This window comes from Sardina pilchardus, chromosome 22 (genome assembly GCF_963854185.1).
Source record: "Sardina pilchardus chromosome 22, fSarPil1.1, whole genome shotgun sequence".
Taxonomy (NCBI): Eukaryota; Metazoa; Chordata; class Actinopteri; order Clupeiformes; family Clupeidae; genus Sardina; species Sardina pilchardus.
The window spans coordinates 21,211,036-21,225,823 of NC_085015.1; the positions used below are offsets into that span (position 1 = coordinate 21,211,036).

At 39.0% G+C, this 14,788-nt stretch overlaps 2 protein-coding genes and 1 long non-coding RNA gene across 3 annotated transcripts; all 3 read left to right on the forward strand.

The window, feature by feature from the left end:
- Positions 1-1,495: 1,495 nt before the first annotated feature.
- LOC134069691 (uncharacterized) lies at positions 1,496-4,015 on the forward strand. Its single transcript, XM_062525718.1, has 8 exons — positions 1,496-1,596; positions 1,923-2,017; positions 2,518-2,590; positions 2,729-2,789; positions 2,887-2,923; positions 3,050-3,189; positions 3,468-3,881; positions 4,006-4,015. The coding sequence occupies exons 2-8, from the start codon at positions 2,000-2,002 to the stop codon at positions 4,013-4,015; spliced, it is 753 nt and encodes a 250-aa protein (XP_062381702.1). The 5' UTR covers positions 1,496-1,596; positions 1,923-1,999.
- Positions 4,016-4,076: 61 nt separating this feature from the next.
- On the forward strand, positions 4,077-5,879 carry LOC134070330 (uncharacterized). The gene is made up of 3 exons (XM_062526644.1): positions 4,077-5,316; positions 5,431-5,491; positions 5,642-5,879. Exons 1-3 carry the CDS (start codon positions 4,108-4,110, stop codon positions 5,833-5,835), a joined length of 1,464 nt encoding a protein of 487 aa, XP_062382628.1. The 5' UTR covers positions 4,077-4,107; the 3' UTR covers positions 5,836-5,879.
- Positions 5,880-7,578: 1,699 nt separating this feature from the next.
- LOC134070705 (uncharacterized) lies at positions 7,579-10,995 on the forward strand. Its single transcript, XR_009936964.1, has 4 exons — positions 7,579-8,562; positions 9,555-9,650; positions 9,919-10,019; positions 10,430-10,995. It is a non-coding gene; the product is annotated as an uncharacterized LOC134070705 (long non-coding RNA).
- The last annotated feature ends 3,793 nt before the right edge of the window (positions 10,996-14,788 follow it).

Genomic DNA, 14,788 nt, shown 5'->3' on the forward strand with positions numbered 1-14,788 from the left:
TAGCTCTAAACACGCACACACACACACACACACACACACACACACACACACACACACACACACACACACACACACACACACACACACACACACACACACACACACACATTAGGCTTCATACAGCTCAATACAACCATCACAATATACAGTATGTTACGTAAAATACTTCACAGATTTGCACTTTAGCTCAATTACCGATGATGGAGTATAAACATAATTTATGGTTCATATGTGCCATTTACCCCTGTGAGATCACATTTATGATCGTACGATCAAAACAGGAACAAGACTTTTGATAGTTATAGGTGCTTATTTCTTAGGACTTAAACAGAACTGTTTACACATTTTAATTCCACGAACAGACATGTATGTATAACATGAAATATATATATATTTAGCCTAAATATAATTAATTATAACATAAACATATATATATATATATTTTAAAACTTGTTAACCAAACAGGCTACCGCTGGCACTCCAAGACAGTACATTTACAATAGCCTACATAACATAGCCTACCTGGAGTTTCCTCAGAATTGAGGAATATGTAATAAGTATATGTAATAGTGTGGCGCCCTCTGGTGGACATAAGACTGCTGAAGTGGAAGTTTGAATAAAAATGCCGAAAGTTAGTCCTAATAAATTCTCCAAAATAAAAAAGCCATAGGCTACATTGATAAGTAGCCTAGATGCTTCGTTGAGCCACAGTCTTATTATGTGATCAAACATGACATTTTATATCGATTTAAAAACAAGCATGAGACCCTTAGGGTACTGTAGATAGGCTACTGGTTAAGGTTGTGTACGTTTTTGCCAGTATTATGAAAATGCTCTTCTGGTTATTTGTTAAATGTGAGTACTAGGCTGTGACAACACATTTTCCACTGGGAACAGTGGAGTATTTATCTGAATCTACACTGTTACAGTAATAATAATAATAATAATAATAATAGGATAATAATAATCGTCATCATCATCATCATCATCATCATCATAACAATAATATAATGATGATAATAATATTAATAATAATAATAATAATAATAAAAGGCTAATAATCTTTAGGCCTATTTAGAGCGCTTTTCTAAATAATGTCACAAGGGCTTTAAGGATATATAGAAAATAAACAGTAGGCTACAAAATGTAAATGTCTAAAAACAAGAATATTAGCAAGAATATTGAAAATGTATCTTTTTCTTGTTACAATGTAACACAATCTACAGGAATTAGAAAGTATACAGGGCAAAACAAAGCAAAAAACAAGAAACCTACATGAACTCTTTAAAGGCAATAAAAAAGGAAATCCAAGGCACTCTTCTTTAAAAAAGCAAGGTCTCAAAGTCAGTTTGAAATGTGGTCAAAATCAAGGGGCTGTCTATATTTCTGAAGCCAGTGGAGGGCGCTCCTAACAGCTCTGATACAGTTACTGTAATCACATGATAATGCATGACGGAGAATTTTCCTAAGAAAATAAAACAGTAGGCCTATTAGAAATTGGCTGGCCGTAACATTTCATCCCCCTAGAATAGTATGGTTCTATCGAACATTTTCGTCAAAACGGACATAGGCTATGTGACAGCCTAATAAAGTGAGGTGAGTGAGGTCTTTCTTGAAGTTACATTTTTGACAAAGTTTATTCTACTTATTGGTAGCCTATATTGTCCTCTAAGACATGAAGCTCAGTATTTCAGAACGAATCTGAACGCGGGACGATTTATAACAATTTAAGCCCATTGATATTTTGGGAAATCACCTAGCGCTCGTTCTTATTTTCATTTTTTCACTAGCGCTCGTTCTCTGCAGGCAGGTCAGGGCATTGTGACGCAACAGTTGTTTAATTAGGTCATAATAGTCGAGGCCCTAGTTTTCATGGTAATGTGTTAAATACTCTCAGACAAAACATAACCTCATTTGAACAGGTCGACATTGCAATTCCTCGTGAAGGAAAAACTAGGGGAACTAATTTCTCAAAGGCCCTGGTCCTCCCAACCTCACAATGTCGGAAGGAAACGGGGTAAGAATAATCTCACTCAAGAGCTATTAGACTCAGGTATTTTAGTTAAATATAGGCTACTGTATAGCCTATTTCTTATCGATTTGAAATATTGTTAAGGTTTGAGATGAAAAAGACTCGCCGTACGCTTGACTACTGTTATTTGTTACACATTGTAACTGTTGTGTGTAGGCTACAATGTGTGTAAACACATTTTCCCAAATAGTCTCGTATCTATCCAGAACCTGCCTGACTAAATGCATAAAGAAACTTATTATAGCTGGTATTGGAAATTTTCAGAATATATACCTTGCTTATTGCCATCATGCAATATCATTTGGCCTGCCAGATGTGCTTTGCAGTAGGCCTACTTGTTTTATTTGTAGCAATGAGTGAACGTTTACCTCTTTGCTAAAGAGGTAACTGAATGTAATGGCCACTGCTGCCTGGATGTATCCCAAGACAGAGTATACTCTTCAGGATTCTACTGCTGCTGATTATGACTATTTCTTGTGCTTTAGCCAAATGAGACATTTCCTGTGGAATCAAAGGCTGAATGTGGCTCTGCAAGCAGGACCACAGATATTGATGCAGGTTAGTCTGTGCCAAATTCAAATACATCAACAAAAGTTGTCAAAAAGAATAAATAAAGTTGTGTTAAATGTCTCACAATCAGTACAATTCACTATGTGCCCATGCTTAAACAGTTGCCCTTCCATACTGCTTTTTCAGATCAGGATCATGTGAACTTGTCCCCCATGATACGCCACCTTGTGGAAAACATGACCGAAGAGTAAGAGAGAATAATAATAATTAAGACTTTAAATGGTCTGTACTGGTCTGATAGTGATATTCTGGGTTCTAAAAAATGATCTCTCCTTTTTTTTCAGGCATTGGAGAGTCGTCCGTGAGGCTCTACATGTGTCTGTGAGACTAAATTCATCTTCTCAATGTCATGCATATTAGTCATCAATGCCACGATGCATAGAGAGCCTATTCTTTATCATTTAACATGATGATGAAAAAGCTTATGGTCTGTTTTTGTTTACTCAGAGGACCAAAGAAGATGTTAGCCAGCTTTGTTCCTGCATAGTTGCGAAAGTGGTCCGGACGACTCATTATTACCTGATCCCAGCCCTTAGAAAAGTTCTGGGTGTTCCTGTCACATACGTGATTCCATGTGGAACAGCAAGGTCAGGGCAACTCACACCTCAGTATGCACATTAATCACTGGAATGACTATCTTTTATTTATTTATTTATTTTTTATGAAAGGGAAGCTTTTAATATTTACTACATCGATCATCTCGTGCATCCCTAAAGTAGAGCTTTCCTGATAGTAAATCGTGCCCAAATGGGATGCTTGTGTGGAATTAGCTCTTATTTTAGTTTTAGGTCAACTGTGTGTAGTTTACCTTACCCTGCAGTACATTTTTTGCTAGATATCTACATGTGTTTATGCCTTGGAACAGGGTAAGCACGTCGGATGCCAAGAAGGCTAGAGAGTTGTCCTTGGGTCAAGGAAATCTGAGGGCTGAACATGCCAAAGCCTCAGGACTGTCACTCTCCATTCCTTTACTGGATCAGCTGACCGGCGCTGAATTTAGAGGAAGGGTAACCGAGCAAGTGAGTGAGGTTTTGCTCAGCACTCTTGGCAGTGATTCTTGCCCTGAATCTCCAGCTGAGGTATTTGCCAAAGATGACCACGAGTCAAACACCATAGCAGAGAGGCAGACAGACATCGGTGAGCTTCCTGCCTTCTATCCATCCGGCACCCACTCACAGTCTGTCGCTGATGATCTTGTCGATGATCTTGTCGATGATTTTGTCGATGATGTTATCGACTCCATGAACGAAGACTTGGGCCAAAACGCTCTCTCAGCAGCGTATGACGTTGTTGGATATGTCGTTGCGGGGATGAAAGATCTTGTGGAGGCAACACGAGTCATGGGAGGCGTCTCTATGAGAAGGATCTGCGCAACATCGCAAACAATGTTCTGTGTCATTCAGAGTGCGGTGAGGAATCTTTTCTCCAAATCTGCTTACTCTGACAGTAAAGAGGAGACAACAATGGCCTCTGCTAGACATGTCATCAGCCAAGTGATATTGTCCATGCAGTGTGAGCTTTCTGATCTTAATAGTGCAGAAGATTTAGAGCAAAGAGCACTGATCCAGAAGATCCTCAGTGCTTTGTTGCGTGAAGTCAGAATGACTGGCATGGAAATAAATAAGGACAGGTCACAAAGCCCTCAGTTCTTAAAAACAGTTTCAGACTCAGAAACTGTAGACCTCATCAAACTTCATGGCACTCCTGTTCCTCCTGAAGTGGTTGTCAACATGGAAGGCTCTTCATTGTCCCCTGCATGTGCCAATGAAGCCATCGCCCAAGTGGTGGACACCGTGTTAGAAAGTGAAAGACTTGTTTCCGTCCCCAACATAGTGGAGAAATTGATCTCTGAATCAAAAGTGAGGGTATTCTCCCATGATATTGCGGATCAAGTCCAAAAGATCCTAAAAAGCTCTCATGGCCTCCAGACTATTTCTGTGCCCGTGGGGAAGAGTCTTTCAGACTCCATTCTCTGCAAGTTGCCGGCCAGAGCTGAGAGACAGAATGAAGCTCCATCTGCATTTATTTACACTTATGTAGAGCAGGCTGTGAAGCAACTCGTATCATCATGGTTGTTCCCCTCAACATCTTCTGAGGACCAAGAGCGGACCTCAACTTCATCCGGTATACTTGACATGTTCACGGAAGTGATGGTCAAAGAAGTCATGGTGACTCTTCCCACAGAGTTTGAGGGAAACGTTGCTTCTGGCAACAGTGACGACTTTAAGAATGACTATGCCTCCCTTGTCTCCATGTTGGTCATTCGAATTCTGAGGAAAGTTGATAGCTTACGCCCTTCCATTGGCACCCATCAGGATGGCGTTCCGGATAAAGTCCTGGATATCTCCAGAGAACTGATCCAGAAGATTCTATGTGAGCTTGACACACGTTTTGGTATCGCAAGTGATGAAAGTCATCCGCAGCAAGTGAATTTTCACCTGATGTACCGAAATGTGTACAAGGATCTTACCAAAGAGTTTGGGTCTGAAGATGTGCTGTGTTCTGCCCTGGAATCACAAGATCCATCTTTTGAGTCCTCCCTTGTGGGGAAATTGACAGGAGAGATCGGAAGGACTTGTAGCCAAACCCACTTAGCAGCGTCTGCACCCCTCCCTCCAGTTCAAGCTGTAAACGGGCTACAGGAAAATAATAAGGAAAAGACCAAAAAGAAAATGACTCCGTCCTGGCTGAAGATGCCAACGTTCAATTGGAAGGTAAGTATGGTGCTTATGATTAAGCTAATTTGGTCATGGAGTGTTGCATCAAACAATATACTACACACTTGTAGGGTGTACCCTTTACTCATGATATAGCTTTGTGTTCTTCAGAGATCAAAGAATGGAGCACACAGTCTCCTTGACAGTGAGGGCTCTCATGTTCCAAGCGCAAGTAAGTTCATGATAGTTCTTGTTTTCCCTTTTGTAACAAATCCCATTGAGGATGTACAAAATAATCCTATTACATACAATAATACAAAATAACCTGCTCTAACCAGTTTTGAATGAAATATATATATAAATCTCACTCTGATATTCGCAGGTTCCATTCAGGTGCAGGCCATGAAGACCGAGCTGAGGGAGACTCTGGCCGAGGTCACCAAGGCTCCTGAGTGTGCAGCCAGCCGTCTGGAGAAGGCTCAGGAGGAAGAGACCACAGGGTGCTGTTTCTTCAGGATGCCCAAATTCAAGTTCTCCTTCAAGGTAGAGTTCAGTTTTTGTAACGGGTCAGTGTAATGTGTCTATTATGTGGACTAATTGTGATCTGACAGACTAGTGAGTGAAGGACAAATCGGTTCATACTAATGTGAGTATGCAGATATAATATTTCTTCATTAATCAACATCTGAATTTGAACTAATCCCTCTCTTTCTTCATCAGAAAATAACGAGAGGAGCTAAAGTTGGGCATTACCACAATGTTACCTCATTTGAAGAGAAAAGTAGTAATGTGCCAGGTAAGTAAAACAAGTAAAAATGTGATCAAAGTCTGGAAATATTCACGTATTCATTCATTTTAGTTGTGATAACATTCTTTGATAGGCTTACATGGCAAGTATTTTTATTCTTTGTCATTTTCCAGCCTGTGTGCCATCCTCCGGTGAGACTCAGTTGAATGAGGAGCCTTCTGTCGAATTGGTTGCTTTTGAGGGTCTCACTAAGCATGAGATTGCATCTGGGCTTGCCAACAGATCTTCTCCAGATGGATTTTCTGACCCAAATGTTTAAGTCACCTTCACAACTAAGAGATCTTTTGGATCATCAGATTTTTTCCTACCTAAAATTGGCCGTGTCATTTTAAAAAATTCAACTCAATTCAACTCAAAAATTGCAAACTCAAAATGTCTATTAAATTTGTAATCCCATACATATTTGTTATGTTATATGTCGATATTCTTATCATAGACTGTGGTTCTTATTCATTCTTTTGATACAATAACGGTCACTATTCTATATGGGGCAGATGGCTTCTTCCTGTTCCAACATGAATTTCCACTGCATCCTCCACAAATGAGAAAGACTCCCAGAACCCAAATGTTTTCATAAAGATGCTGAAGATCTCTACAGTCTTGCATCGTGGGACTCACACCGCGGCATAGAAAATCACTAACACTAACATTTTGACAGGACCTATCATCAATGGGCTATGTCATAGGAAAGCAAACAAGAAAAAAAAATGCTTTAATACAGCTGTCCTCCTTTCCAAAACAGGACAGCATTAGGCTTCATACAGCTCAATACAACCATCACAATATACAGTATGTTAAAATACTTAACAGATTTGCACTTTTAAGCTCAATTACCGATGATGGAGTATAAACATAATTTATGGCTCATATGTGCCATTTACCCCTGTGAGATCACATTTATGATCATACGATCCAAACAGGAACAAGACTTTTGATAGTAGGTGCTTATTTCTTAGAACTTAAACAGAACTGTTTACACATTTTAATTCCATGAACAGACATGTATGTATAACATGAAATATAATATATATATATATATATTTAGCCTAAATATAATTAATTATAACATAAACATATATATATATATATTTTAAAACTTGTTAACCAAACAGGCTACCGCTGGCACTCCAAGACAGTACATTTACAATAGCCTACATAACATAGCCTACCTGGAGTTTCCTCAGAATTGAGGAATATGTAATAAGTATATGTAATAGTGTGGCGCCCTCTGGTGGACATAAGACTGCTGAAGTGGAAGTTTGACTAAAAATGCCGAAATATATATATTTAAATAATCAATTATAACATAAACATATATTTTTTTAAAAACTTGTTAACCAAAGAACTTACCGCTGACACTCCAAGACAGTACATTTACAATACATAACATACCTGGAGTTTCCTCAGAATTGCAGGTCAGTCGTGCAGCATTTGCTGCTCACTGTCGTCCTGTAAATCACGCCCCCCTTGAAAGGATCTTCGTCGTCCTCTTCGATGATTTCCATGGGCTTGGCTGGAGCTTTTTGTCATCTGAGTTACTGAACCCTGCATATCAACCAATCCACGACACGACAGTCAGAAATCAAAGTCAGTTTCCTGCTCGTTGACATGGCTGATGGAAGATAAGTGCTTTAGTTGTACCAAAATCTAAGAAATACAATGTACGTGAGTCTTGATATGTGCGGCTCAAAGGCTTCAAGTCATTACAAAAGCAGTTTTAGCTTCCCCTTTTTTCTTATGAAAAGCCTTTGTGCAGTGGCTGAACAAAATAAGGAGGGACGGATTGTCGGTGAGCAAACATTTTGGTAAAACCGAATCACTCAGGTGCTTGTTAACAGCGATGTCAATGGACCAGGAAACTGGTTTGCCGATTTGAAGTAAGCTAGTTGCACAGAGACCATAAAGAGCACTGTCTGGATATGATTATCATGCATGGATGGCTACTTGATGTGTATAGGAACCTCTGGCTTCAAAAGTGTTCCAACTCCTCACTAATTCAGCTGATTAGGTCTTCAGTCAGGTAGTTGCAGCGTAGTATCGACTCTTTCTAACAATGGATGTGCTAATCAAGTTTCAATGGCTTATCATGGTTTCTTGCAGGCCGCCTTCTGAATTTCCTGTTTCCAATTTCCTGTCACACAAATCTCCTGCCCTCATTTATCAATGGTGCTTATGCAAACTTACAATCAAGAGAGGCTACTACATGCGTGTTACGCTTGCACATGTGGTACCATCCACCTCCAGGTTAATGTTTCCTATGACGCACAAGTTCTACCAAGTTCTTCTTTTGCTTTATTGATCCAGCACTCGTCCGCTTTAAGTAATTTGAAAAAATAGAATGCGTGGGAACAGATTTGTAGGCGGATCTTCTGCCATGGATCTTGAGCACGACAAGCAAAGCGACGCATAACGGTCGACCACCAGAGAAGACACGAAAAGAAGGGGCACAGGAGAAAATACAACGGGACGACGAGAAGAGAAAGCCGCAATTAAACGTAAGTGGAGAAATTAAGTGGTGCATTTTGACCCTAACGTAAGACCTTTACCATATTGCTAAAGCCAAAAGTTTGAAAATATTTGACTGCTACGTAAATGTATCCAGTTAGCTGCTACTAGCTAGCAGCTAAGAATGTTGCTTCTGTATGCCAGCACTTGATTGATCAGCTAACTTAACGCTAGCAATATCCAATGTGACTTTAAAACATGGAATAATTTACCCCGTTAGTACTGTTTAACACAATGACTTTGAAGTGCAAGCTATGTGGTGCGTTGCTTAATAACAGGGCACAGGTTCTGACCGGCAACATTAGCGTTTAGCATGCTAGCGTTTAGCATGCTAGCGATGTTACGTCCGTCCGTTAGTCCACTTCCATGCCGTTATGATGACCGTGTGTGTGCACATTTCATTCAGTAAATGCGTTTAAGATTAAGGTGATTAGATTTTTGGGATATAATCCTTGGACATTTTCAGTTCAGAACCAGAAAGACCTAAAATGCTTTACTAGAAATTATTCAAATTATTAGTGCTGTTACCTAGACTATCTTGCACTTCAGAATTTTAACCATGCACACTCAGCTGGAATAGTTATGATGACACAACAGCAATGCGTTCACAACCTCAAAGCATATTTGAGCTCAGAAATGGTCCAAAATACTGTAGGCTACATTTCAGCACTCCATGAAATCCTACAGTAGCCTAGTGGTCACCTGTGTGTAGATAATCTAAAATAAGATAGTTGTCTTGGTCATCTAGTAATTGCTATCTAGGTCTATACATGCTATATCTTCCTATTTTAGGACAGTCGGGGCTACCCATATCTAAAGAAAGTATGATGTTATAATAGATGTATAGTATAATGTGTAATAAGATTAAAGAATACTTTGGTTTCAGAAGCTGTACTAACTATCAAAGAAAGGTAATCCCTACTGCATTTCAAATTGTTATTATTACTGGCTTGACTATATGACTGTTTGTTTTCACATGCAGAGATCCTCGGATGTAAATATCCAACGTGCTGTGGCGCTCCGTGGCCTTCCTTTCTACCTCCATGAAGATGATGCAACTTTTATAAAGACATGGGATGTAAGTAAGCATGTTGTCTATTATTGACATGACCGTTAAAGGTAATGGCTATCTAGGTCTATACATGCTATATCTTCCTATTTCAGGACAGTCGGGCTACCCATATCTAAAGAAAGTATGATGTTATAATAGATGCATTGTATAATGTTTATTAAGATTAAAGAATGCTTTGGTTTCAGAAGCTGTAACTATCAAAGAAAGGTAATCCTACTGCATTTTGAATTGTTATTATTACTGGCTTGACTACATGACTTATTTTCACATGCAGGGATCCTCGGATGTAAATATCCAACATAGTGTGGCGCTCCGTGGCCTTCCTTTCTACCTCCATGAAGATGATGGCACTTTTATAAAGACATGGGATGTACAGTAAGTATGTTGTCTATTATTGACATGACTGTTAAAGGGGTAGTTTTTGGACATAGGACCTCATTTCCAAGTGTCCTGGTAGGTTATCAATAGCTGCCGAGCCACTATTTAGTCTCTGTTGCATCAAATTTTGTCATTTTTATTCTTATGGACAGAAGCGATCTCGAAGAACAGGGCTATGGGTCGAGCAACACTGGAGTTACATTTCAAGCTTTTGTTTTTTTCACCAGGAAACTCCAGAGACGTTACTTAGTATTATTTCAAGTAATTATTTCAATAATGCAACTGCCCTGGAAAAGTTTGAGGAGAAAATGTTAAACTTAATAGTGCAATAGACATAGTAGCCCTTGACTTGTAATCCCTATTAGATATTCAATTAACACACAGTTGTTCTTTGTTTATTTTTTCAGGTCTCTCAATCGGAGTTCAAGATGAGGAAACCCAGCCCGATTTGTCGCCGATTGGATCTCGCTCTGCAGGCTGGAATCCTGCACATTTATCTCTTCTGCTTCCGTTCCACTTTTGCTGGAACCAATCACATCCTGGCTTATCCATCAGACGCACCAGGATCGTCGTTTGATTGGTTGAAGGACTATCCAAGCGTACAGAGACATTTGAACTATGCAAATTCATCACGCCTCTTGTCCAGTAGAAATACAGCGCAGACTCCCCAGACAAATGTTCAATCTCAAAAGACTGAGCTTGGTGATAGCCAGCCTATGAACTCCAATGTTTTTATAATGTATTCATTAATTGTTCCCTGAACATATTCGATGATTTGTTGATGGTTGAAGTTATTGTCCAATGTTTTTTTTTTATTATTATTTTAATACTATCATCTCCTACCATCTTCTATCTCATTTCTCAAATTAGAGGTGGATAAACTGTGTTTATTTGAATTTATCCTCACTACAGCCTTGATCTGAACTCCAATCTGTACTTGTTTTCATGGTTTACATTAAAAGATTAAGTAGAATTTCAGTGGTCTATGTTCTTTCAAGTCCTAAAGTTGAAACTAATCAAAATGGGCAAGGTTGTTCAACTTTCTGATAATTGAAACTTTTAAGTTAAGTTTAATTAAAAGAATTGGTTGATGCTAAATTAAATATTTTATGTTGATATTAATGAATCCAAGTAAGCTGAGCTTAATTTGATTAATTACTGCAAACTCAACAAGTGGATGTTTCTTCAACTTAAAAAAGACTTGTTGAACACACTCAAAATTCACTAGTGGAGACTAATTAAAAAAGTTTCTTTGACTTAGCAAAACCAAGTTACCATTACTTAAATTTTTTTGTGTAATCGGTTTCACCAAATTTTTTGAGTTCAACTAACTTGTCGGGTTTTACAGTGAAAAAAAACACCTGAAAACATACATACTGTATGAGAGCTTTTAGTTAACTCACTTTTATCCGGTAGCCTATTTCTTCATCACATTATTTTAGATTCTGCAGCTAAATTAATTAATATGATAAAGCTTATTAGTAGTAGTAGTAGTATCATTACAACTGCAAGAGAGTTTGCATCCAAAGCCTTTTGTTTGTTATGTTTTGATGCATGACTGTGTGTAACCCAAACATCTGCACACATTTGTCATGGTCAGGCAAAACAGGTTTTGACAAGCATCGGTCACAATAACCTGACAGCTCATGTTCTTGTTTGTCTTAGAGCAGTAGAATCTGGAACAAAGCAACAACACCCTTGTCAAATTATTTGTCTGCGATGATTGCTGCCCAAGGCACAAATGAAGTTATGTACAATATCCATACACATTTTCTAAATCAGTATTTTTATTATAACTTTGTGTATTGTAATTTAAGGTAGGCAACTTACTAATATGAAATAAAGATAAGTTAATTTTCTATTAACAGTGTGCACATAAATTAATGAATAAATAAATAAATAAATAAATAAATAAATACAGAATTGGAGGAAGCACAGCTAGTACACTGGTAGGCAGAAAGAGCCCATTTCTGAATCCCTAAAAACCCAAGAACCAGTTACACCCACTTATCTGGACATTGATACACTCTTAGTAAATCATTATGAAGTACAAAAAACACATCTGTATTGTAAATGTTTTCAGAAGCAGTTGAAAAACGTCAACCGTCCTCCTCATATATATATATAAAAAACCCTGCCCCATTCCAGACAGGTGGATTGTGATGATTCAGATATGATTCAAATGGGTACATAATAAATGGGATTATTGAGCAAAAGATAAAAAAAAATAAAAAAAAACATCTGATGCAGATATCACAAATATGACCCAACCCTGACTGAATCACATATTGCACATTGCGAACTCACAGAATTAGCTGCTGTGGTTCTTCTCGTAACTACCACAGTGAACAGAGTTCCTTTTAAATTCAAACTTCTACTGAGCAAACATGCAAGTAGAGTAGTGTGATGTGAATCAATACGCTGTTTTCTTAAGGAGACTGGGCTGCCTGACTTAAAGTCTCAGAGCTGCATCTACATCCCCACAGACTGCTCAGGCTTCCCAGATTCTCCAGGTACAGAAAAGGCATGATGGTGCAACCGATCATAGGTGCAATCAAAATAGGCATGCTGATGGTGCACATCCTCTCCTGGGTGCTCATGGGAATCAGATTTTGGAATCCGTACACAACCATTGTAGGGAGATAGGACACTATGGCCATGACCAGGCTGTTGATTATGGTCTGCAGTGCTCTCTGCTTCTGTGGGTGGACTTCGCTCCTTCCAGAAGGATCTGGCTTTTTCAGAGCATGGAGGATAGCGAGATCACAGGCAGTGATGGTTGGAAGAGAAAGGAGAAATGGAATCACAGTGAAGGATGTGGCGAACAGACCTGTATTCAAAATCAGCATCATCCCATAGAATAAAGTAAATCCCCACACCATTGCACAGGCTGCCAGACGGTAACTGGAACGCTTCATCTTCATATATGTAATGGGGTAAACCACAGCCATGTAGCAGTCCACACAAATACAGGTCATAAGGAGAGGCCTTCCAGACATATTCAAACAATACAGAATATCAGCTATTGCAGAGTACAAGTCATCTTTCCATACAAAGTAATTGATCACTCCTGGTATTGAAAAGAGGTTGAAGATGAGGTCCATGATGGTAAGGTTGATCATGTAGACGTCGTTGGACGAGCTGCTACGTTGCCTCTGAATGAGCACCCACAGAAGCCAAGTGCTGGCAGGCACACCCACACATGCACAAGGGATGCTGAGGCCACCCCAAATCCAAGGACCCACAGGCATCGCAGTGCAGTAATAGTCATACGCCACAGTGCTGTTGGTGTTTGAGTAAACAGACCCATTGGTCATCAAAAAACCTGAAAATATTCAATTAATATTAATAATACTTAATAATTATTAATAGGACAAATCACAGAGAACATAAAAATGCAGATACATTTTCAGCTGGGAATATGTCTATCAGCCAAGCTGATTATGCTAGACAGGCACGGTTTATCTGTAATCATAGCTATTCATTAAGATTATTATCTTGGTGCAACCAAAAAACAACATTTGTTTTTTTCAGAGTCCAGCAATAGGACCCACAGGCTTTCAGTGCAGTAGAAGTCAAACACCCCAGTGCTCTTGGCCATGCTGCTGGGCTGGTGCTCATATTGTGCAGTACAGTATGTTGGAAAATCAAAAGTATAGTATCTGTTGTGATGAAGCTCCTTTTACGTTCCAATTTCACTTGACCATATAAATCTCAATAAACAAAATCTAGTTCATACAACCAAAAATAAACATTTGCTCATATTGTTTATCAATATATTCATGTTACTGTATATAAATAGGTTATATTGTGATTGCCCCTTAAATTTACCCATTTTCTCAGAGTGTTGGATATCTGCAGTGCCTCCTCTCATGCGGACAGTCTGTGTCGGGAAAGAAAGGTGTTGCGGCCACCTGTTTCATTTGAGCACAATTCAATTTGAATATTCAGGTGAAGCCAGAAAGAAACACAACTCAATTATTTCCAAATGGCTGAAGCAGGATTATCTTTCCATCCTAGTAAAACAGGCCAAATGATCAATTTCATGTGTGTCTTTACAGACTACATAGCTCTATGAAACTAGTTAATGTTTGTAAATTAAAAAGCTTATACCTAATAGGACCATTGATAAGTGGAAAATGTTGACCTCATGCAGGCACAATTTCGATTTGAATAACCTGGAGTGTTATGCAAGTCTCAAATAATGGCTCACTGATTTTCCACTGTTACTGTCTTAAGCTGCATGGGACAGGCCAGTCACACACTTCCTTAGTTGCCACTACCAGCCACTACCTCTGCACTCAAGTGATATCCAAGATGGAAAGCGACCACACATGCTGCTCATTCTCATGTTGACCAAGTTAAGCTTTATACTGTATAAGTGTACTGTATACTTATAAGTGTAGACTAAATGTTTTTACCATGAACTAACGTGTCATCCAGGTACACCGAGCTTTTTAGGGATGCTTTGCAACATCCCAAACATCACAGAAGCATTGTTGTGGCACAACGGGGGCATCTACAGCACCAACAGCCACTCAGTAGGTCCATTTGGAGTAGAGCAGTTACTCTGTCTGAGACCTGGCTGCGGAAGGTATCCACAGGAGCAGTTATGAGTCTTTGAATGTCACATTGAACAGCTGAAAGTCAACACCATTGATTTGCCATTTGGGGCTTAATGACGAAGAAGGCCCATGGGCTGTCAGAGCACATAGTTATGGTTACGTTTACGGTTATGTTCCTTTGCAGACGCCTTTGTAGCCTAC

Bases quoted from the DNA above. Each gene is read 5' to 3' on its own strand.
- LOC134069691 (XM_062525718.1), top strand. The intron at 2,591-2,728 runs GTTAGTCTGTGC...CTGCTTTTTCAG, and splicing joins GACCACAGATATTGATGCAG to ATCAGGATCATGTGAACTTG. The intron at 3,190-3,467 runs GTCAGGGCAACT...GCCTTGGAACAG, and splicing joins ATTCCATGTGGAACAGCAAG to GGTAAGCACGTCGGATGCCA.
- LOC134070330 (XM_062526644.1), top strand. From the start codon at position 4,108: ATGCAGTGTGAGCTTTCTGATCTTAATAGTGCAGAAGATTTAGAGCAA. The intron at 5,317-5,430 runs GTAAGTATGGTG...TGTGTTCTTCAG, and splicing joins TGCCAACGTTCAATTGGAAG to AGATCAAAGAATGGAGCACA. The intron at 5,492-5,641 runs GTAAGTTCATGA...TGATATTCGCAG, and splicing joins CTCTCATGTTCCAAGCGCAA to GTTCCATTCAGGTGCAGGCC.